The sequence below is a fragment of the Hyaena hyaena genome, unplaced genomic scaffold (genome assembly GCF_003009895.1).
Source record: "Hyaena hyaena isolate Hyena2069 unplaced genomic scaffold, ASM300989v1 scaffold_122, whole genome shotgun sequence".
Lineage (NCBI taxonomy): Eukaryota > Metazoa > Chordata > Mammalia > Carnivora > Hyaenidae > Hyaena > Hyaena hyaena.
In genome coordinates, this window is record NW_024080754.1 from 613,016 (window position 1) to 637,827 (window position 24,812).

The window sequence follows — 24,812 nt, forward strand, 5'->3', positions numbered from 1 at the left end:
ACCTGAAAACATTCATCCTAATAAAAAAGGACAAAGGCTCTTTTGTCATCAGTTGTTGTATGTATTATACAATGTGATTCTGTGAAGTAATTTCTAAAGATACACATTTCTTCTTCATTAAAACAAACAAGCAAACAAACCCTATGAAAGTTCATTATCAGGAATAGAATTTTGGCCATTTGGGCAAACCCGGTTATTATTAACCGGGTCATGGGCACTTTGAAAACCAGGTGGAAGGTACAGAATTTGTTTCCAGAGATGGTATGTTGGGGGTAGGGTGAAGGTTGTAGTATTTTATGGCATGTTCCTGCCCTTCTCCTTTGGTTAAGTTAGGGGTCACCTCCCTGATATCCCTGATATCCCAGGTAGAAGTGGTATCCTTTTTTTAATGCCCCATGAAATGCTATATAGCTCTCCATTATTGCACTTAACACAGTCTATTAAATTATTTGTTTCTTTTATTTTCTTTTTAAGGTTTACTTATTTATTTTGAGAGAGAGAGAGAGAGAGAGAGAGTGAGAGAGAACTGGGGAGGGGCAGAGAGAGAGGAAAAGAGAGAGAGAAACCTAAGAAGGTTCCAGCTTTGCTCTCAGCACAGAGCCCCCTGTGGGGCTGGATCCCACAAACTGTGAGATCATGACCTGAGCCAAGATCAAGAGCCGGACAGTTAACCGAATGAGCCACCCAGGCACCCCAAATTATTTATGTTTCTTACTGCTTTCTTGAACTATGACATCTTTAAGGGTTAGATTTGGTCTTTCTCTATCAGAAATCACACAGACCCCAGTGCCTGACTCAGAGAGGGGACTCTGGGGGGTGCCGGGAGCCGCACCGGCCTCTTTGGATGGCAGTCACAGGAAGGAAATGGCAATGTTTGCACAGCTTCTGCCATGAGAAATGAAGACTAGTATCTCCTTCTGCTACTACTGGCTCATGCTGGAAATGAGCCTGCTGGTATTGACCAGGCCTCACAATATTCCATATCAGACCCATATTCTGAATACAGATACCTCATAAGGAAAAGCATATTCCTGCCTTTACAAAAGAGACTTTAGATGAAAGCTCTATGGGCAATTGTCAAAAGGCTCTTCCTATGGGCCTTGCAGATCCAAGACTTAAGGGGTTAAGAACACAAGAGTTACAATTGAGCCTGGCCCTGAGACAAAGAGCCTATTTCAGGGCAGAACATAAGTTACTACATATGTTTTTTTTTCTTTGCTAATTGGTGAAGCATAGCAGTCCCTTCCTCAAGGCCTACATTCCACAAACACCCTCCCTTACACTGGCAACTGGGATGAGGATAGATAAGAGTAGCTAAAACATAAACCCAGGTGCAAAGACGGACACATTTAGGGCCCCCATGTTAGCTTCCACAAATAAACCAATTCAGAAACATTTATCTTCTTGAGGGCCAGACAGAATAACTCCTAGCTTATCTGTATACAATTTAACTTGTATGTTATGCTGTTTTTCACTATGAACATTCTGTTAATGGATATCACAAAAGGCCTTCCATTGTAAGAAATTCCTTTCTATGACTTCATCTTGTTGCTGAACCTTAAAATAAAGATACCAAAACCGACAGGACAGAGATGCCTGCCTGGTGATCAGAAAGAATCTCGGGGCTCTCTCATTCTCTTTCGCCGACACCGTCCATCCTTCAGGGACCCCTGGACCTGTCGGAGCCAGCGCGGCCTCCGACGGGGGCGCCTGGGTGGCTCAATCAGGTAAGCGTCTGTCCGACTTTGGCTCAGGTCATGATCTCGCAGTTGGTGGGTTCAAGCCCCGTGTGGGCTCTGTGCTGACAGCTCAGAGCCTAGAGCCTGCTTCAGATTCTGTGTCTCCCTCTTTCTCTGGCCCTCCCCTGCTCATGCTGTCTCTCTCTCTCAGAAATAAATAAAACATAAAAAAAAACTTTTTTAAAACAGAGAGGGTACTCTGTGCTTGCTTTATGCTGTCTGCAGGTTATCTTCCTATACTTAAGAAAGGAAACAAAACGGTAAAAAGAAAATAAACCTGTGCTCATTTGCCTTATTTCTTTCACCCTACAAGAAACATATTTCTCCGTAATTCCAAAAAAGGCAGGCATCACAGCTAGAAACCTAGCTCTTGGCAATGCATCATTATAATTCTCATTTGTACTCTGAAGTCTAGTTGAATCTATGAATCAGAGAACGATTTTTTAAACCCTAAGAGAAGAAAAGTAATAAAAGAGATAACAATTGACCAGTTGATTATATATATTATTTATATATTTATATATTTGATTATATATATTGATTATATATTTAATATATTGATTATATATATATTTAAAAGACAATTCGTTTAATGGCAGGCTATTATTGAATGTGATGGATACTTTATATGCAGGACTGTGCAGTCAGAATATTACAAACCCTTGATCCCCTTGCTTGTTATTTAATACCAAAACCTCTAAAAAAAACCTCCTTCTGGTGGCGCCTGAGTGGCTCAGTCTGTTAAGTGTCGAACTTCGGCTCAGGTCATGATCTTGTGGTTCACGGGTTCAAGCCCTGCCTTGAGCTCTGTGCTGACAGTTCAGAGCTTGGAGCCTGCTTCCGATTCTGTCTGTCTGTCTGTCTCTCTGCCCCTCCCTCACGCGGCTCTGTCTCTCAAAAATAAATAGACTTTACAAAAAGGGGGGGTTCCCATTTAAAAAGAAACCTCTCTCTATTTCTATCAGGATGATATCTCCAAGGCTGGACACAGAAAGAGTTACAACTGATTGCATCTATTCACGATGTCCCTGCCCCTGATGTGTGCAGCTGACTGAGCCCGTGTGCTTTCTTAGCTCTATTACATTTTTTCCCTTGAAAAGGCTTCATTGTTTTGAGGAAAATGGAATTTTTTTTCTTTTAAAGAGTTCATAAGAAAAAATACTTCAATTAAACATAAGGATTGTCATCATCATAACTTTCTTTTCTTCTTACTTATTTTGCAGCCAGTCACCTATGAAAGTTTCTATAAGGCATTTTGCCCTGAAATGCTGGTCACCACGGAGCATGTGCACCAGAATATAAAGGCTCCATGCTGGCCTTGTCATTACTGCATTAAAGTTCAATCTCAAATTAGACAACAGAGAGGTAACTTCTGACATCTAACATTTGGGTCTCCCCTTTTTCTTCCACTATCACCCCAAACAGCACACATTCCCACTTGAGAATTATTACCGTTAACATCTATTTGAAAATGAATTTGAGGGTCCCCCATATTATCCAGGCCTCAATTTTTTCTTCTGTGCAATTCAGAGAACAATATCTTTCATACAGAGTACACTGAGCATTAACCGTGTTCTGTGTTAGCCGCCCAGGGTGATGCTTAATTTACAGCAGGTCCACAATACACATTTATTTCTTCCAAGCAGTCCTTGCCTCCAACGCCCACCCCCCTTCTCTTTCCCCTAAGCACTAACAGCTCAATTTGTACAAATGAGCGAGACCATGTGCTTTATGCATAGTAACTCACCAAATCTTCCTATCACCCCTATAGCTGGGGTTTTATCACAGATAAAACACAGCACAAAGAAGGTAGAAGGGTATATGGCTAGTTACGTAGCTACTTACAGAGCTAGGCCGTGGTATAGTGAGAACAAATAGTCTGGCTCTGGTTCTTAACTCTGTTTTCCTGATCTGCTGTGTGATCCTGCCTTTCAAGGAAACTCTAACACGGACCAAACTAAAAATGACTACAAAAAGCAACTTACATAGTTGAACACAGAGAGAAATCATTGAGTGGTTAGAAATGAGTCTGTTCTAGGAGTCTTCTCCTAAATTTCTAGTGCTTATAAGCTCAGATGATATTCTTCGGGGACACAGTAACACCTGCTCTTTTCATTGTGCAGAAAACCATCCAGATTTAGCTTATTCAGTCTCTCAACTGCTGTCCCTGCTTTCTGGAACTCCAGTTTTAGCTACTGTGTCAGATGTAGGGAGGTGAAATAGCAAGACAGGAATGTCCTCTGTCAATCTGTTTAGGATTACCAGAAAACGATTAAAGGTATTAGTTACAAGTTAGGCTTTTGAGATATGCACAGATTCTAGTTCTCAATCCATCCTTATCACCTATTAAGATGGATAATTAAATGGTGAATGTGTTCACATGTTTAAAATTTCTTATCTTGGGGTGCCTGGGTGGCTCAGTCTGTGAAGTGTCCGACTTCCGCTCAGGTCATGATCTCGCGGTTCATGGGTTTAAGCCCCGCGTCAGGCTCTGTGCTGACAGCTAGCTCAGAGCCTGGAGCCTGTTTCAGATTCTGTGTCTCCCTCTCTCTCTGACCCTCTCCTGCTCACGCTGTCTCTCTCTCTGTCAGAAATAAGTAAAACATTTTTTAAAATTTTTAAAAGAATATTCCCTATAAAAAAAATAAAATTGCTTATCTTATTTAATGCCGACATTTTTTCATTTCAGAAATATATTTCTAACTTCCCTCCACAAATCGCTAGAACTTGACAATGAACCAGTAGCACACCCGGATCTCACAATTCCCCAAGGCCTCTCAGCAAGGCTTTCTCTCTTTCTATCAGGAAACAAAGCTCCAGCAAGGATAATGAGCGCTAAGAGCCCATTGTAAGCTATGACCTCATCATTGTTTCTATGAGCTCAGATACACATTGTGTGTGTGTCTAATATAAACATAAGCCTTTTTCTTCCTAATGCCTACGCCTCAGGACATGAGATAATTCAGGAAGACATTACCATTCCCCTCAATAAATGAATTACATGGTTCTGCTTGGTTGATTTATTCATGCAAACACATTTCTACGAATTAGGTTTAGAAATGAAAAAACAATCAGATTAACTTTTATGTTGGAGCAGGCAGATAAATCACACCAAATAAAATGGCGGTTATGTCTGCACCTCAGAAACAAATACTGTTTTTAGGTAATAAAGAAAAACACAACGTTTCCCTATACTTTTATATTTTTCATTTGCTTTAAGAAAAAAAAAAAAACCCAAAAGGGCGCTGCCTTTGGTAAATGAATTATTGCATATTTTAATCAAAGAAGTAATTGCTTTTACCACTTTTAGCCAGAATACAGAACTAGCAGACTTAAAACTAGTTACTTCTAGAGATGTACCATCCATGCTTTGCAGAATAAAAGGGAATCTTGAGGGTTTATTTCCTTATGCTGGGGAAAAGATAAGTTTCTTAAAACTGTAATTAAAAACACAGTAATATTCATACAAACATAGGTAAAAAAACATACCTGGTAGCTCTATAGAAATGTATTCTTTTAAAATAAATGATACTATTACATTTAGAACAAGATTGTTCATATGATTAGAAATGTGAGCATAAGAACTCAGCAGCTCAAACACATCCATAGGAAGCAGAGCGTAAGGAACCTGTGTTTAACCTCTGTGCATATGCTTTCAATCATTCTCAAGTCTTTAAATCTTTTGTAACTAGTAATCACGATTTTTCCTGCCACATTTCCCTCATTTCACAATTTAGATATTGTAAATATTAATACTACAATGTGATTATATTGGCACAGGATGTCTGCTCTTATTATTAAAATTTATGAGGAAATAAAATGAAAAGATCTGCCCCTGGGGGACTAATTACATCCCCAATCCATTTTTACTGTCACTATTGTTTCTGAGCGGTTAGCCCATAAGAACAAAAGTGTCTATTCGGATCTGATGTGATACCTTTCCAATTTGCACTAAATTCACTTCACAATCTATGTATTTAAAAAATCATCTCAAAAAGAATTTCTTAAAGGATTGAGACTGGGTGTTACTAAAATGGATTCGACTCAACCCAAAATAGAAGATTTGCCTTTTGGAACATTAGCCATTTTCCTTTGTTGGAACAAGAGGGTAACATATCTCTTGCTGCCGGCACAGATCCTGGAAATTTGGTTGCTAAAAATGTTAATAAAATTAATGAATAACCTAGGGCTAATTGTAATTTCACCCGGAGTTCCAGTAGCAAAGTCTATCCTTCATGGTATCTGAGTTGATAATAAGCATCTCTTCACTAAGATGCATTCCCAATTTTCATGAAACATACTGATGTTACAACCCCACTCGATCTATCTATCCAGTGTGCTGGAGTCCTTTAGCAAGTTGTCTTAATAAGGAACACTTCCCAGAAAATATGCTCCATGGCATGTTCAAACTATTATCAACAAGAACTCATCTCACTAATTTCAAAAGATGACATAGCCTGTCTTACGATTTGGGTTTTGAAGTCAGGTTGATGTAAATAAGTTTGAAGGAAATTTCGTAGCCCTCCTCTATAAAAGATAGCATTAAAAAAATAATTTCCCCTGTTCTCAAATGTCTTGCCTTTTCACTGGGTTTTTATGTACTTTCATGCATTTGGTGTTGACTGATTCAATGCCAATCATGTCTGGATGTGTAGCTTTTCATGCCACAGTTCACGTGGGAGGCATAGCACAACATGACAGATTTGGAAATCTGACATCTTATCATACCATTTGTATCTTAAGCCATTTTCCTGAGGAGAGGGAATGATACGTCGAGCCTCTACAGGCACTGGGCATAATCTCACCAAGGAAGGGGAAATAAATGGGTCGCTTTATGAGGAGCACCCTCAGCTTTCCAGGTTGCTGGGGACTTATTCAGAAAGCTGCTTCCTGGAGCATTAAATTGCATCCCAGTGGTTTCCAACCATGTAACCAGGAAAGTTAACTGCCTATCAAGAAAATGCAAGTCTCTCCTGTTTTCACAAACAGGCTAAGGCCATTATTTTCATAGTTCGACATCTTGGATTTCAAGAAATCTTAAGTATATAAATGTAAAAAGTATAAAACTTCTGGGTAGGCTTAAAAAAATACTCTTTGGAGTTAAACCTTTCTCTGCTTGAGGTGGTCTCAGTTAAGTCTGTTTCGATACTTTGGCCCTCAGAATTCCAGCATTTCACGTGTACCTTCACTGTTGCCAGAAAAATCTGGGTGGGGGGCGGCGCAGGAAAGGCATTCAGGGAAGTGTCCACGGGAACCTTTGGATCACAGCTGTGTTTGTCTTTAAAGCTAGGGAGTTGAACTAAATTTTTAAAGTTCACTGCAAAATTCATCCACATTCCTTTCTTCAGAAGAGCACATACATGATTTCTGTAGTTTAAAATGAGTTGAAGAAGGCAAATGACAGTTCTATGCCAAGTTGAACGCTGATGTCTCGAGGACCAGCCCAGGAAACAGCACCAGATTCCTGTGCCTGGCCCCGTTCAGTATTTCTCAGGGTTGGAGAACAGGGAGGCATAAGATATACTTCCCTCCTGGCACAGCCAGGTAACTGCGTAGGCGCTTGGCCTTGTGCTGTAATAGAGCACGGTGGTCCCAGGAGACAAGAAAGTCATCTTCCAGACCTTCCCTCCTCCACAGGGAAGCAAAAGACTTCCTAACAGAGACTTGGCAACGAAGCGTCCACTTATGCTGCCATAACAATATAGTCTAGCCTTTTTCTTCTTAGGGAGGAAGATATCTGACTACTTCACAGTCTCATCTCACCCTCTGATTAATCCTGTTTTTCTAACATGGCTAACAAAGCTAGAACAAGGCTCATGGTAAGGGTAGAATAATTAACCTCAATCTGCAAATGAAGGAGGAAGAATCCTTTTAATTAAGTCGGTTGTTACGAGTTATAGGTTATATCGATGGTAAACCTGGGAATTAAAGACAGATGTTGATATCTACTACAATAAATTTAGAAAATAAGAGCGGGTTTAATCTAGTTGTCAGAAATAATTTATTTTGGGTACAGTGACATCATCAGGAGTCTATTATTTGGTCTCTTTCCTGAGTCCTTGACACAGAGGTCCTAAAACTCTAGTAATTTCCTGAGTGACAGGAGGATCTTTTTTCAGAATATTCAATCTGAGGGGCACCTGTGTGGCTCAGTCAGTTAAGTGTCTGACTTCAGCTCAGGTCATGATCTCACAGTTCGCAAGTTTGAGCCCCACATCGGGCTCTGTTGCTGACAGCTCGGAGCCTGGAGCCTGTTTAGGATTCTATGTCTCCCTCGCTCTCTGCCCCTCCCCCACTCACACTCTGTCTCTCTCTCTCAAAAATAAATAAACATTAAAGAAAAAAGAATATTACATCTGAGCCCCTGTTCCTCCTACAAGATCCTCTAAGGCCCTGAAGCGATAAAGTGCTGCTTCGGGTACACTCCCCTGTGACTTCTGGAAGATGGTGGCAGGTTGCTAGAGGAACCCAGTGATTATAGAGATTCAGCTCCACCCTCCTGAGAGGGGAGACGGACTGGAGACTGAGTTCAGTCACCAAGGGCCAGGGATTTAATGGAACCTCCACAAAAAAATGCTCACGGTGGGGTTCAGACAGCTTCCCAGTTGGGGAGCACAGTGGGGTGCCAGGAGAGCACAGACACAGAGAGGCACTCCAGGGCCACATCCCTTCCCCTACGCCTTGCCCCATGTGTCACTGCCATCTGGCCATTCCTGATTATGTCCCTTATAATACGCTGCTAACAATAAGTAAAGCACCGATCTGAGTTCTGTGTGTTGTTTTAGTAAACGATCAAACCCAAGAAGGGGGTCGTGGGAACCTCTGATTCACGGCTGGTTGGTCAGAAGGAAAAACTGTGAGTGGAAAGCTGAGACTTGGGGTGGGGTGGCTGAAATGGGGGGCAGTCTGGTAGGACTGAGCCCTCAATCTGTGGGGTCTATGCTAATGATGGGGAGTTAGTGTCAGAATTATTTAATGTGAGGGGGAAAAACCCTCACACTTGGTGTCAGAATACTGAGAGCAGAGTCACACAGACCACAGCTACGAAGCAGCCAAAACCGCATACAGAACTGAAGCTCAGGACCTGCTCCAAATCCCAGGATGAATGCTTTGGGACCAACTGTAGCACACACTGGATACAGAGCTTAGATCAACCGAGCTGAGAGCCAAGAAGGGCCACACACTCTCCGGAGTGTTAGGTCTTCAATTCTTGTTTAGGCAAGCAGTGAAACGCTGAAGCTCTTAATGATGAAGAAGATTATTAACACAACCCAAAAGGCAGAGCCCGCAGCGTTGCAGAAGAAACTGTACCCAAAGCACGGCTGAAAGGGTACCGCAGAACTTTGCAAAGATGTGCCAAGTGGTGGGATCACCCCACAAAGGCCAATTGTGACAGAATTTTGACTTTTTAGACAAGAGTTAAAATAATATGTTCTAATTCCGCATATCCATACTTGAATTTTGGCATTTTTGCCTCCCACATCCTCCAACTGGTCGCACCCTGCTCAAAGATACGTACATTCATCTCTTTTAATTTTGCCCTCTCCTCATACTCCAGCTAACCACAGCGCCTTGACCTGCTGGCACCATTAATGTGAGGAAACTCGAAACAAAGCTTATAAAAACCCAAATGCAATTTAGGATCTTTACATTGGTCAATGGGTGAACTTCACGTGCGCGCATGTTTCTAAGTGGAAGAGCCTGTGCTCTCTGCTCTACAGAGTAGATGTCTGTAATGCCAGATAGGGGAGTAACACCTAGATTGTTAAATATGGTGCTATTACGCATTTGTCTAAAAAGCAAAATATTTACGTTTTCATGGGTTTTTATTTTCAAGGAGGAAATGAAAACAGGTATCAACATATAAATATGTACATGCAGCCTGCCCTGGAATGAAATAGGATGTCCCAGTGCTTTATGTTTCGACAGTATCTGATGCAGAGCCTTCTGACTTTGAAGGCAGTACCGAAGCAGGGCTCTGCTGTGGAGGGAATCCGGGTGATGAATGTGGACTCAAAGGCACGGGATAGCTTTCAAGGTAATGCCTTTCCTACATATTTCATAATTTTCTATTTAACTTAATTCAGTTGAAAACAGAAAGCACTAGGGGTGCCTGGGTGGTTCAGTCGGTTAAGCGTCTGACTTAGGCTCAGGTCATGATCTCACAGTTCGTGGGTTCGAGCCCCGCATCAGGCTCTGTGCTGACAGCTCAGAGCCTGGAGCCTGCTTCAGATTCTGTGTCTCCATCTCTCTCTGACCCTCTCCTGCTCACGCTCTCTCTCTCTCAGAAATAAATAAAAAAAAAAAAACATTAAAAAAATTTAAAACAACAGAAAGCACTAGTGTGTATCTGGTTACATACAGATCCGTCTACTGAGCTTGGTAAAGATTCAAAGCAAGGTCAGCAGGTCATATTGAGAGGTTTTAGAGAAATAGTGTGCAAACCACTCAGTGCAGTCTGTAGGATTTTGTTCAATGAATGCCAATTCTCCCACTTTCCTTTCCACCTGTTTGTTACTGGGTCTGTTCTTAAAAGCTCTTAAGTTAGGGGCGTCTGGGTGGCTCAGTCGGTTAAGCGTCTGACTCTTGGTTTTGGCTCAGGACATGATCTCATGCTTTCAGGAGTTTGAACCCCACGTCGGGCTCGGTGCTGGCAGTGTGGAGCCTGCTTGGGATTCTCTCTCTACATCTCTCTCTGCCCCTCTCAGGATAAATAATTAAAATGTAAAAAAAAAACAAAAAAGCTCTCAAGTTACTAAGTCCTTTTGTGCTCACTAATTTTACAAATCGCAACTAAAATAAATAAATGATGAGAGGATGAATATTAAATATGTAAGGTTTCAGATAATTACATTTCTCAAAGGTGATTTTCAACGTAGCAGTCTTTCATCTTTTAAGTACATTCAGATTAGCTTCACAAAGTTTTTATTATATTAAAAGCTTGAGGGTACAATACCTTAAACATCTTGGGACTCATCTGTCTCAGGACCTTCAGATATGAAGAACTAGGCAAATGGTTTTTTCATTTATGCACCATCCCTTATATTGCGACACAGATGTAGCAGATTTACCTTGGCATGTGGATGCATGCTGTCTACATATATTCTATAAATGCTCATATCTCTTTTCTGACCCAAAGTGATTAGCAGAAAATGAAGAAAATGAAGAGCTGTAGGAAGAAGGGCAGTTTGCAATATCACACAGAAACTTTTTAAAATGGCCAAGTTAAGCGCCTCTGTTTTACACCCATTAATTTCTGTCCTTGATTTTCTCCAATGATTTTGCTGCTTCTTATTGATTACTGCCCTGCTGTTAGAATTCACCAAATACAATTGAGCAAAACCTCCACCTAGGGACAAAACCATGTCCTTGATGATGAATCTCACAAATCATTACATTAATGCTCTACCAAAGAATTCTACGAGGTAGTTTTCTGGAATCTCAGGAAATTTAACATTGGACTGAACTAATCAGAAATGAAAAAGGGAAGAGTATTGTCACTAAAGGAATTTCTTCCCCCTCAGCTGAACATTCAAAGTCTGAATGTGAGGCATCTGATATAAGCACGAAATTAATTTTAGTGCACAGAAGATGACTGCAATTATAGGACACTGGAAAACAACAACAACAATAACAACACACCAGTGGCACACAGACAAGACATATATATGATAACATTTCCTAATTCTCACTTCCAAGCAGCAAATGCTTCAAAGTCCTTGCGGTCAAGACAATAATCAGGATGTTGTCTTGGAAGATTTAGAAGAAATAAATAAATAAATAAATAAATAAATAAATAAATAAATAAGTCTAACCATGTGTGATGCACCTCCGGAGAGGAATTTAACATTTCTTTCTTTCTTTCTTTTTTTTTTTTTTTTTTAATATTTTTATTTATTTCTAGGAGAGAGAGAGACAGCGTGAGCAGGGGAGGGTCAGAGAGAGAGGGAGATACAGACTCTGAAATAGGCTCCAGGCTCTGAGCTGGCAGTCAGCACAGAGCCCGACGCAGGGCTCGAACCCACGAACCGCGAGATCATGACCTAAGCGAAAGTCGGACGCTTAACCGACTAAGCCACCCAGGCGCCCCGGAATTTAACATTTCTAGGGGAAAGAGAAAGGGTAACTCCTTGACTTTCCAAGGAAACTTTAAGTGGAAAAACGAAAGGGGCTGATCCTTAGAAGAGTTGCTTGCTCTCTACAGATTAAGAGTTTATCCTGAGTACAAAGATCAAACTATTCCTGAGGAAATACAACTGTTATATCTCTTGTCATGCTGGAAGTACTTGGACATAGCAAAATTCTAAGTATAATTCCAATGTATTTTTATTTATTTATTTTATTATTATTATTAAAAATTTTTTTAAATGTTTTATTTATTTCTGAGAAAGAGAGAAAGAAAGAGAGGGGGGCAGCGTGAGGAGGCGGGGGTCAGAGAGAGAGGGAGATACAGAATCCGAAGCAGGCTTCAGGCTCTGAGCTAGCTATCAGCACAGAGCCCAACGCTGGGCTTGAAACCATGAACTGTGAGATCATGACCTGCACCGGAGTCGGACGCTTAACCGACTGAGCCACCCAGGCGCCCCTCAATGAATTTTTAGATTGGCCATTTACTGTATGGGCCAGTAGGCACATAATGAAAAATTTAGAACAGAAAGCACATACAGCCATGGGAACTCACAAGTGAAATTCGTAGTACCGCAAGGAATTCTAGCTGCATAAAAACATCATCACATAACACTTCAAGATTGGGTTGATAATTATAGATAAAAGTTCAGATCAAACCCAAGTCTCAAAGATGAAGAGAATCCATGTTGTTTCAGATTCCCATGTGGCCTCAACGATGAAAACAATCCATGTTGTTTCAGATTCCCATGTGGCCTCAAAGATGGAAACAATCCATGTTGTTTCAGATTCCCATGTGGCAAAGGCTGGGACTGGTAGAAAATGGTTGAGGGGTTAAGGGGATAATTATTGTGAAGGTGCTATCAGCTATAGAATCTACAGAAAAGAACACCGTGACTAATTCATTTCCTATATTCAACTGACATTTACTGAATACTTCATCTTTTCTAGGCACTGTGTTAAGTATGAGGGAGATCTCAGAAAAATTTATTTATGGCTCCAATAGAGGATGCGACACTCCGTGGACAGTAACTGGCACGCTCTTGATTTGTCTTTTAACAGCAATACAGAAAAGTCCTTAAAAGGGAACTTAGAATTTTCTTCCATTTTTCCAAAGTGCAGAGCCAAGTCAAGCTATATTTTAAAATAAACACACAAAATAAAATGCTCGTTAATTTAAAAATGGTAGGTGATGGGGGCGCCTGGGTGGCTCAGTTGATTGAGTGTCTGACTTTAGCTCAGGTTGTGATCTCACAGTTAGTGGGTTCAAGCCCCGTGTCAGCATCTGTGTTGATAGCTCAAAGCTTGGAGCCTGCTTCATATTCTGGGTATCCCTTTCTCTCTGCCCCTCCCCCACTCAGGCTATCTCTCAAAAATAAATAAATTGTTAAAAAAATTTTTTTTTAATGGCGGCAATACCAAGATTGCAGGCCCATGACTATCCAGCCCTAGTTTTATTACATGGGAGAGTTTTATGCATTTCAAGGGAAGAATTCAATAGTGTTCTTGGATCAATCAACAACAGTCTGATTTTTTTGACAGTAAAATAGTTGTCCCTTATCCAGTCTTTAATTTTTATTTCAAATAAACATGATGTTTAATTCTGCATGAAGAGATCAACAGGCCCAGAATGAATACGATTATGACTCATCTGAAATTATCCCCTTCAGGAATGTAGGAAGTTTTGGCAAACACCCTTCTCATCACCATCTTCCCTGTGCTGGCAGATGGGGCAGAACTGAAAATTCTGAAATGTGCATTGGTTCAGGACTCCATTCAGTCCCCAACTTATTTTTAGCTCTATCAATGACCACACAGCAAAAACCCTGCTTCAGAGATTGGACTTTCTGCTGGAATATTCCACTAAACATCAGTGATTGAGATTCTGGTCTCAACACCCATCCCCAGCCCTGCTTTGGCAAATGATCCTAAAGGCCCTGACTCCAAAATCGAGTCTTCTAGAAAAAGAGAGTAATCAAGGAACTTTTTCTCCAAATGCACGTAAACAGGATTTTACTGAACAGTGCTAGAACAGAATAGACTATGAAAATGCTAATGTGATATTCGTTTTCAAAAGCTTTCTGTTCAGAGAGGAAGTGCGGTCTAGTAAGAAAGCACTGTAGTGGTCGGCTGTGACTCACAGCTCCGCCCTGTCCATGAACCAGTGTGGTGGTGTCACCCTGGACCAGACACTCAATCTCAGTGATGTCATAGGTAGAACGGGGTCAATCCAGTCTCACTATCTATATAGGGGTCCTGGAAGCTCTTTTACGGTTCCTTAGAGCTCTCTGGGCGCTAACTTTTTGATCAAAAGAAAAATCAAATGAAGAGAATCAGTGTAAATGGGTGGCGTTTTGGTTTAGTCACAACACGTATGCAAACTGCTCTGTTCAGCCCCAGATGGAGTGATGAGAACCAGACTGACCGTCGGTACTAACCACAGGATGGACAAAATACACAGGACTATGTTTCTAAAAGACAGTAGACATGAGGTGAAGAGCAGTGAGCGCTGAGAAAGGGGACATGAATGGGGTGAGCTCTGTAACTGCAGAAGTGCTGGGGAAAACAGGTGCTCAGAGAGAGAACCCAGATTTGCATATAATGTCCCTTATATGCAAAAAGTAGCTGACTAATGATCAGAGAGCATGCAAGTGAGAATCCAGCTGAGACCATGGGGAAAAAAAAATCCAAAAAGATTAGAGGCAACAGTGCCTGGTGTTCATACAGGGTCAGGAATAGCACCTGTTCCCACCATCCAGATGGGAAAACCCAGTATCCCCAGTGGAATCTCAGAAGGTTCTTATCTCAGTGTTGGTAAACCAGTCATATGCTGATAACTGCCCTGAACCCACTTAACAAGTCTTTTTTTTTTTTCTTTTTTTCTTTTTTTAATGTTTTATTTATTTCTAGGAGAGAGAGAGAGACAGCGTGAGCAGGGGAGAGTCAGAGAGAGAGAGAGTCACAGACTGAAACAGTCTTAAAAGCAAAACCCAAAGGATCCAACTGTTTCTAAGACTTTAACAACACTGCAGATCAAAGCTCAAGAATAGACGTATCCAGAGGCACCTGGGTGGTTGAGTCAGTTAAGTGTCTGACTTCCAGCTCAGGTCACGATCTCGTGGTCTGTGAGTCTGAGCCTCACATTGGGCTCTGTGCTGACAGCCAGACCCTGGAGCCTGCTTCTGTTTCTCCCTCTCTCTCTACCACTCCCCTGCTCACACTCTGTCTTTCTCTCTTTCTCTCTCTCAAAAAATGAATAAACATTAAAAAAATATTTTTTAAAAAACAGAGGTATACAAGAGTGCCCAACACTCAAGAAAGTAAAATTCATGTCTGACAACCAATAAAAAATTACTAGATATGAAATGATGAAGGAAAATACCGCATATAGTGAAAAAAAATCAATCAAAATTGACCCAAAACTGATGTTAGAGATAGCAACCAAAGATATTAAAAGTTACTATAAATGCATTCCACAGTAACTTTAATTTACTTAAGTAAATAAATGGAAGATGTGAAAATAACAAACAAAAACCAGACTAAACTTCTAGATACGAAAGCTACAATGTAAGAGATGAAAAACAGCCATATGGGATCAATGGTTGATTAAAATACACCATGGCAAATCATAATCAAATTGCTCAAAACTGGTGATAAAGAGAAAATCTTCAGAGTAGCCAGATTAAAAAAAAAAAAAGATGTACTATTTATAGAGATAAAGAAAAGGGAATCAGTATTCTTGTTGGAAATCATGCAAATAAGATAATGAGTATCATCATTAAAGTAGTTGAAGAAGAAAGCTTCACCCTAAAATTCTATACCGAGCAAAAATGTCTTTCAAAAACAAAAGCGAAATAAAGATCTTTTCAGATATACCTAAGCAAAAGAATTCTTCACTAATTTACATGCATTAAAAGAGATTTTAAAGGACATTCTCTGGGTAGAAGGCAGATAATTCAGATGGATGGATACAAGGATTAAAGAGCACCAGAAATAGTAACTACCTAGATAACTATTTTTCTTATTATGTAACTCTTTAAAACATAATTCATTGTTTAAAAGAAAACTAACAATAACATAGTATGGAAAAAGTATGACAACAATAGCCCAAAGGTCTGGAAAGGGGAAATGGAAGAATTTGATGAGGTTCTTGTAATATACATGAAGTGACATTGTATCACTTGTGCTGGTATAATATTGTGAAGCATTAGAAACATTTTCTAAAACTCTGAAGCAAACACTATAATAATAAAATAGCTATAGTTCTAAAGACCATAAAAAGGGCACAAAAGAAAATCATAAAAAATATCTTATTAGTCCAAAAGTTGGAGAAAAAAGAAGACAAAGGGAACAAAGACTAGATGGAACAAACAGGAGACGCAGCAAGATGAGAGATTTAGGCACAACTGTATCAATAACTTCATTAAATGGTGTTCATAATTTTAAAAGGCAATATCCAACTATATGATGCCTAAATAAATGCACTTCAAATATAAAGACAGGTTAAATAAAAGTACGAGGATGGAAAATGATATGCTAACATTAATCAAAAGCAAACTGAAATACATTTAATATCAGACACAGTAATTTCAGAAAAAAACACTACCAGGGATAAAGAGGTCATGTAATAATGATAATGGGTGGGGGGGCGCGAAGGAGAACATAAGAGCTCTGAATGTTCATACACCGAAAAACGGGGCCTCAAAAATACAAAAAGCAAAAGCTGATAGCATTCCATGAGAAAATATCAGAGATTTATTTAAACATCGCTCGCTCAGTAATGTCTAAAACTTAGAGACATAATACACAAACACTCATGCTCAGAATGTTCCTTGTGTCCAAAGTAAACTCTGCCATGAAGCCTCATTGAGGAGGTCTGCTTGCACTGCTCAGTAAGCCTTCCTGGGCATTTATTGTGAAAACCTCAAACAAGGTTCCTTCTCTGCTGACGCCATGACTGACGAGGGTTTCCCACCAGAGAATATGGCTACTTCCCTCATCAGGACACTGGGGTTCTAGTTCCCGTTATTATCTTAAAAATCCTTACAGATTGACCATACCCCAACTTTTCCTAACCCTCGGTTATTCGTTATTAGATGGTTACATAGAAAGTCCTGGCAACTCTTGCGGTTTCCTGACAGGTCACTGTCCCAGACACATTAGCTGGGGTCACGTCTTGCGCGCGGAGTCCCCGGGAAGCCTGTCTGACTGCTCTGTGGAAAGGTGTCTATTGTGCTGAGATGACCCTGTGCGGGCGGCCACCCCGTGACCCCATAACCTTCAAGGCAAGGTGAACCGAGGCCCAACCTGTACCGAACGGTGCTCGTTAACAGTTCTGAGTTCCTTCTGGTAGCTCCCCGTGTCCCCACACCTCCGGTCTGTGCTGTGCCCTGAAGTGAGTTGTGAAAGGAAGTCTCGGCAAGACCTACCCGAGGGGGCACAGCCTGCAGGGCAGTGATGTAGTTCTCCAGAGCCAGGCGGCGGCGGTCATTGAGCATGGCTTCCACTCGGGCCATGTGCGTCTCCACCAGCTGCTGCCTCTCGTTGGCCGCTTCCTGCTCCAGGGACTCCACTTTCTCCTGGAAATGCTGCCGTTGCAAACACACACACAGCCATCACCACAGAATCGAACACACGGCCCGGGGCAGCGAGTGCCATGGTTTCCAAAGGGGTATCCTACTCCGTTTGACTCCAGGATTTACAGCTGGGCCACCATTTTGACTAGTTTGGTGTGCTTTATGGGCTGCATCCCTTTCCTGCACCTCATCCTCAATCCTGACTTCTCACTGTAAATCAGTCTTCCCTATGGCCTCCGGAGACCGACTGGACGAGCCAGAACACAGGCTAAATTTCCTCTAAATTACATTGCAAATTAAAAAAAAAAAATCCTCTCTTACTCAGAGTACGTTAATGGGAAACTGACCACAAGGATCTCACAGTCTACATAAGGCAGCTGTGAGAGGAGTTCCTGCCACAAAAGTCTAGTTAAGGTGTGTGATTTGTGCCAGGGGAAGAAAGAGATAAAGGAAGACATTGGCAACCAAGAGCAGAATGCAAGTAACAGTAGGAGTTTTATGGCAATGAATTAAAACTTGAGCTAATTCAGAGCAAATACAAGGAAGAGCTTAAGAAACTGAATTCCTGGACAGCGATGAACAACAGTCCAAATTAATGGGAATGCCAACAGTCGCTCTGGGGGTTCCAGAGCTGCTAGCCCGCACCGCCCCTGCAGAACCGGCCTGGGTTTTACCTGGATGACGGCCTTCTTGTCTGCTTTAGGCAAGTTCTTTGCTTGCCTTTCTGCCTCTTCCCACTCTCGCATGACCTACAAGAAGAGAAAACGTTTCAATTTAAAACCATCAGCTCTTTTTTCAAAGATCTATTTAATGAGATATTATTATCTTTCTGTATTTGACATTGGAAACATGAAAAAAAATTATCACATTCCAGTCCCATCTCCAAACTCTTTGACCTCCCACTATGAAGTATAGCACCTATCATAGCAGTATATATGCACAAATGTTCACGTTCATCAAAGGAATATGGCCCTTTGAAACAAAGGTGGTCTTTTTTCTTTTCTTGAGAAATGGCTGAAAGTCATCTTGTTTGATGTGCACAAATGTTAACGATTTAATGTTTTAAAAATTTATTTTGAGAGACAGAGAGATAGACAGAAGATGTGAGTGGGGGAGGGGCAGCAAAGGGGAGACAGAGAATCCCAAGCAGGCTCTGCACTGTCAGCACAGAGGCCAACGTGGGACTTTATCTCACGAACTGTGAAATCATGATCTGAGCCGAGATTAAGAGTTGGATGCTTAAACAACTGAGCCACCTAGATGCCCCTATATATATTTCTTGAGCAAGGATTTCCAACATTAAATTGAATGCGTTAGTTTTAGTATTTTGTAAAAGCAAGTTACAAAATTTCAAACTGTGTATTTTTCAAACAGTAAACTGGGGGGGAAAGGCATGAATATTTAATGGGTGAGTGAGTATACATGCCATGAACACACTCCCGAAAAGAAGTACTTAATGGAGGAAGAAAAAGAAGACTTCTATTGTCAGAAATCCTCAGGTCTGCCCCATTCATGGGTACTTAGGGCCTTTTGCTCACCAACCCCCATCATGAGCGGCAAAGAAGACCTCCAGAAATTCCAAGAGTATACATTATAATGTTCTGAATGTAACAAAATGTATTCTTAGCAAGTAATGCAAATTTAGTAACCAGGCTAATCTCTTTTGTAGGAAAAGAATGCTTCCTCCTCTCTTCCTTGAAGTCCACCCAGGGTTACCCTGAAAGAGGTTCATTCATTGACCTGAATGCCAAGATGGAGTCTGCAGCTGTGTGCACATTGTTGGAATAGAGTGATACTAGATTCTTACCACCCACTGAAGCCTTTCCCTTTGAGGTGTACTATGCTCTGTCAAGCAGAGATGTTTTAAGTGCAACTCATACCTGAGCTAGGTAAAACAAAGAACAGAAAGCTCAGGTAAGCCAAATAACGGTCTGCTGACAGATGTGTACTTATATAATTTGTAGACACACAAAGCATAAAAGAACCTGATTTCTGTACTATAAAAGCCTGTTATTTATCGGTATTTTATCTCTAAGGAATCTATCTTTTTGTGGCATCCTTCAAGATCAGAAAGAAAGAGAGAGAGAGAGATTTGGAATAAAAAATTTTTTGACAGAAAACTTCTATGAGGTAATACCATATCAAATCATCGTTTAGTTTTTATTTAGATATTTTATTAGCTACTAGCATTAATTTGTTATCTAGGATACAAGACTAGTTTCCTCATGTTGTTTTTATGAAATTATGGAGAAAACAGAAAGGAGTGAACTTCATTATAGTTGAAGAACATGTAAAAAATAACCTAAAAAGGCCACAACGAAATTGGAAAAAATGTCCCACTGTTATGAATAAGAACAGAACACAAAAGAAAAGACACATATTGTCCCAGATGCTTTGGTGTCTCTAAGAGTTAATGAAGGGCACCTGTAGAGAGGGAGCTACTGAACGCTACCCCTGCTTTATGGAGGAGATAAGGCTTGCAATAAAAATACTTCAATTTCCTGCCTTGAGAATGCTCACAGTGGCGGTACCCTGCCATGAACTCTTAAGGCAAGGAATCTCAACATTACTTTGAGAGAGAAGCCAAATAGCTTATTGGAATATGAAAACTGATTTCCGGTATTACCTTTCCATTTTTACCATCTCACCTAGTACATTCAGAACCTGGCCCGTAAATTTCGAGCTTGGGAAATACATGGAACAATTACAGAGATTTATTGGGCTGATGCACTGAAAATAAACATCACTATAAAATGAAATCGAGTTTTGATTTTCAGAGCAATTTAACCATATCCTATATATACTGTCACAAATAAAACAATTCACTGATACCATCGCCCTAGACCTATTTAACGCAAGATAAACACACACCACAGGCTCAACCTCTCTCTTCAATAGGTGAGCTAAGTTTCTTTTCATTTGGCGACAGGAAAAGGGCTGTTCCTAAGATGCTGACACTTATCTTAAAAATAATAAATTCAGAGGAAGGTCAACTTTCATTTCAAAAAATTTGATTTTGGGGTGCCTGGGTGGCTCAGTCGGTTAAGCTCAGACTTCGGCTCAGGTCATAATCTCATGGTTTGTGGGTTTGAGCCCCACAGCATAGAGTTCTGTGCTGACAGCTCAGAACCTGGAGCCTGCTTTGGATTCTGTGTCTCCCTCTCTCTCTCTCTGCCCCTTCCCTGCTCATACTCTGTCTCTCTCTCAAAAATAAATAAACATTAAACAAATTAAAAAATAAAACAAAACACCCCCCAAAAATTTCATTTCAAAGATAAAGTACAATTGCTAAATTAATAAATAACATATATAATTATTATATGACATATAAAAATATATAATAAAAAGCATTCATAGACTGTTCAAAATCTTAGATTTGCTAGACCCTATTCAACAGCAGTCTACAAGTTTAGTTATCATGAGCCCCAGCAACCAAAGACCAAAAACCTCCAAATGTCTGTTTTCATAAGAAAACAAATAGTAACAAAAATTATAATAAAAATTAATTAAAATTCTCAGGTTCCTCCATATATTCTTGTGAAGCAATTTTCCACTGCATGAATAAAAGTATTAGTTACCATTGGATTTATGGATCTTCAAAGACTTGGCTATTTTATGTAGAAAAAAGACAACTAAAACATAGAGATTTAAGAGGCAGGCAAGTTCAAAGTCAAACAGTCCCCAGAATTCAGGACCACAGATTATGAAGATAAATGTGAATCTCAGGCATCTCACTTTCCTCCAACCACTGAAATTAGCAGACCACGTTCTCTCCGCTAACATAAATCTCTTAAGTCATCTCACATACAGCTAATAACCAGAAGATGAAGAAACTCCGTAAAGATTTATATGGAGTAAGTCATGGGTAAAATAGATGTGCTAAAACAAAATTGAGTTAGTATTCTAAGAGAGATCTGGAGTATTTGAAACTGACATATGTATCAAAAAAATCACGAATAAATCAAAAGCCGAGCCAAGCTTTCAGTGTTTATTTGTGTTATTATTCTTTTTTGGACTTCTTTGCGCCTGAAATGAATTTGAGACTGCTGAGAAGGCTCTTAAACCTTCAGAAGCAAACAGTGCGACAGGATTTAAGCTTAAAGGATGTTTTATCAGTGGCAATAAATACAAGTCAAAGTCATCCTATGCGTTCTTAACAGTGATAATGGATTAGCCTGTGTTTTTCCAAATGAATACTCCTGTTTTTCAGAAGGACTGCCTTGGGGTGAAACCTCACTCTTCCATTCCACCTAGCTTTCTAGTTCAACCTGCTTTTATGTTTTTGTCATAGCCAACAACTACAATTGCACGTTACATTCCAGAGCCAAAGAATTTTAACTCTCCCCCCACTTGTTATTATTCCAAAATGGATACATTATGGCCATTCATCTTAAAGGAAAACAACACTAATTGTGTTATGTCTTTCTAGATCCATTAGCGGTTCTCTTTTAAATATAGACTTCATTATATTCAAGTATGATGAGGTCAACAGATCAGGAAACGAATGCCACTGAAAAAACTGTTACATAGTTCCCACGAGGAGGTGGTATGCTTTGTCATTGGGGGTAGGGGGCGGGCAAGCACCAGGGTGGGTCAGGAGGTATAGGGTGTGGGGGGAAATATAGCCAGGAGTCTGGTTTCCTTGAGAAGGAAATCAGTAAGTCAGGATAAGCAGGCTTAGATTTGGCTAGGTTGAACAATTTTGGTAGGTTCTAGGGTACAGGGGTTGTTCTAGATGCCTGGTACCTAGCCTTAGGGTGAGGAGGTAGATAGTGGGTCAGAGTGTAAGAGCCTGAGGAAGAAGGTAGTTGGGGGAGATGGGCTTTGAAGTGGTTGGTGTGACGATGGAAGGTGTGCCCAAAGGCTAGTCATTTGCTACCTCTAGGAACAGGCAGACTCTGGGAGGGGGAGGTCTTCCTAGAGTTAGTAAGGCCCTAGATGCCAAAACACCATGATTGATGCAGTCTACTAAAGACTTACTGTGATCTTAGAAAATATATGGCAGGCTAATTCATGAATCCTATTTAATGTCTATTATGAAAACTTGTGTTTGTGATAGATATTATGAGATAGATATTATGAGATATTTACCATAGAATGTTAACAGCAAAAAAAGGAACACTTGACTTTAATCTGAGAGCTTTCCTCATTTACGGTTCCTTAAATCTGACTCTTCCTATGTTTTTTCATACTCACTCTAAATTGTGGACACAAGCTGGACAGTGATTGGCAAGTAAGTGCTGATATATATTTGCTGAATACATAAATGAATGAATGAATGAAGCTGAGAAAAAGCTAAAATTATCTATCTCTAATAAATACAACATCTAGGGGCGCCTGGGTGGCTTAGTCGGTTAAGCGTCCGACTTTCGCTTAGGTCATGATCTCGCGGTTCGTGGGTTCGAGCCCCGCGTCGGGCTCTGTGCTGACTGCCAGCTCAGAGCCTGGAGCCTGTTTCAGTCTGTGACTCCCTCTCTCTCTGACCTTCCCCTGCTCACACACACTCTCTCTCTCTCTCTCTCTCTCCTAGAAAAAAAAAAAAAAAAAACATTAAAAAAAAAATAAATACAACATCTAGCATCTGGTATAGGCATCATAAATTGACATTATTATATGTAAATCAGTTTTTGAACAGATTTTTTTTAACTTTTATTTCTTTAAAGGTTTTATTTAAACTCCAACTGGTTAGCAGTGTAATATTAGTTTCAGGTGTACAATATATGTGATTCAATACCTCCATACAACACTCGGTGCTCATCACAACAAGTGCACTCCTTTGCTGTTGTTGCTGTTTTCTTTTATAGTTTATTGTCAAGTTGGTTTCCATATAACACCCAGCACTCATCCCAACAAGTGCCCTCCTCCATGCCCATCTCCCCTTTTACCCCTCTCCTCCACCCCACTCAGCCCTCAGTTTGTTCTCATGGTTTACCTCCCTCCCTCTCCTTAACTATTTTCTCCCCTTCCCCTCCCCCATGGTCCTGTTAAGTTTCTCCTGTTCCACATATGAGTGAAAACATATGGTATGAACAGATTATTTTTTACTTTGTTTCATAAAGAATCTGCTAAAAAAAAATCCAAAGAAACAAACAAAAACACCAGGGTTTGCCGCACAGTGTTGTGAACAGAGCATTGTACCAGGAGCAAGAAAGCTCCAGTTCAAAATGCCTGTCTCTTGTGTTACGTATATTGTGTTGTAGTGTGGGAAGCCACACTCTTGAACCACTTTTGCATTATCTATCACTTATGAAACAAGAGCACATGATCGTTACGGTTCACCTTGCTTTTATGTTCCTGCGGTCCCATGGGTTAGCTTTGTAAGACATGTTAGGTTCAAAGTTATAATAATTTGGAATCTAATAAAAAATACTCATCTTTACTGCGGATCCTTTGAAGGAATTTTACATTACAACACCATAGTTATGGGGCTACACAGATGTGGGTAATAAAACCAGAGAGAATGTTGTAGATATCACTGAATATGTGCTTACAGATTCCTGCTATACATAGTGTAGATGGATCTCTCCTAGGTGGCATGCTCAAAGAAGATTCTAAAAACCCCAAACTGGTAGCCTTAGAGCACACATGTAAAACTAAGACTTTATGCCTTTTAAAGATCTGGATAAAATGAAAGAGCGCTCCCCTCCTGGGCCTATCGTAGATGAAATGATGGGAAAGGCACACTACCTGGGACATTCGCTCGCGGTGCTTGGCCTCCAGCCTCTCTTTGGCTTTCTGGAAATGGGCATGTTCATTCTCATCTCCGGGGGTCTCGAGATACTTGTCGACGGCATCAGGGGTGCTGGCTGCTGTTGTGGGAACTATAAGGTAGAAAGAGGGAAGTTTGAGCAGAGAAATGGCATCCAATCATTTCAAAGAGAGCCATTTTTTTCCCGTTTACTCCAGAACAAAGACTAGTAGAGAAGCACAAACAAGAAGTTAATGCTGTCCAAGGGAACACCGTGAGAGACTTCGCAGCACAGTACAAAGGTGTCGCCCCCTTCAAAGATAGGGTGAAGGAAAATCTATCAGCAGTCCATTTTGCGAGTGTGGTGTTATATTTAAATTTCTTTGCAAAACAGGCATGCATAGAGCAAAACCAGCTGATGTTTAACACATTTTGTCCCCAATCCCGATGCCTTGCTAAATTAACATTTGTAATCTTGACAGTAAGATGTGTCATCAATACCACAGCCTAGGATTCCTGCAGAAACTGAAGAAATCTCAGTCTATTGCAGAATAACGGCACCATAGAGTAAAAAGCTAATTTCTACAGTATTTTCAGATGGTTTGATTTCAGAGCCATCTTCTATGAGAGAGCGTTTGAAATACTACCCCAACAACCGTAAACTTCAATAAATGCATTTCTGAA

At 40.5% G+C, this 24,812-nt stretch overlaps 1 protein-coding gene across 6 annotated transcripts in view; it reads right to left on the reverse strand.

Annotated features, from left to right (window-relative positions):
* Positions 1–24,812, reverse strand: part of LOC120235132 (amyloid beta precursor protein) — a 272,417-nt gene that overhangs the window by 66,816 nt on the left and 180,789 nt on the right. For all 6 annotated transcript variants that reach the window (XM_039237295.1, XM_039237294.1, XM_039237293.1 and 3 more), the window contains 3 exons: positions 24,128–24,261; positions 18,115–18,189; positions 17,294–17,452 (listed from right to left, as the gene is read on the reverse strand). In XM_039237295.1, coding sequence (XP_039093226.1) covers positions 17,294–17,452; positions 18,115–18,189; positions 24,128–24,261 — 368 coding nt within the window. The remainder of the gene's footprint in view (positions 1–17,293; positions 17,453–18,114; positions 18,190–24,127; positions 24,262–24,812) is intronic.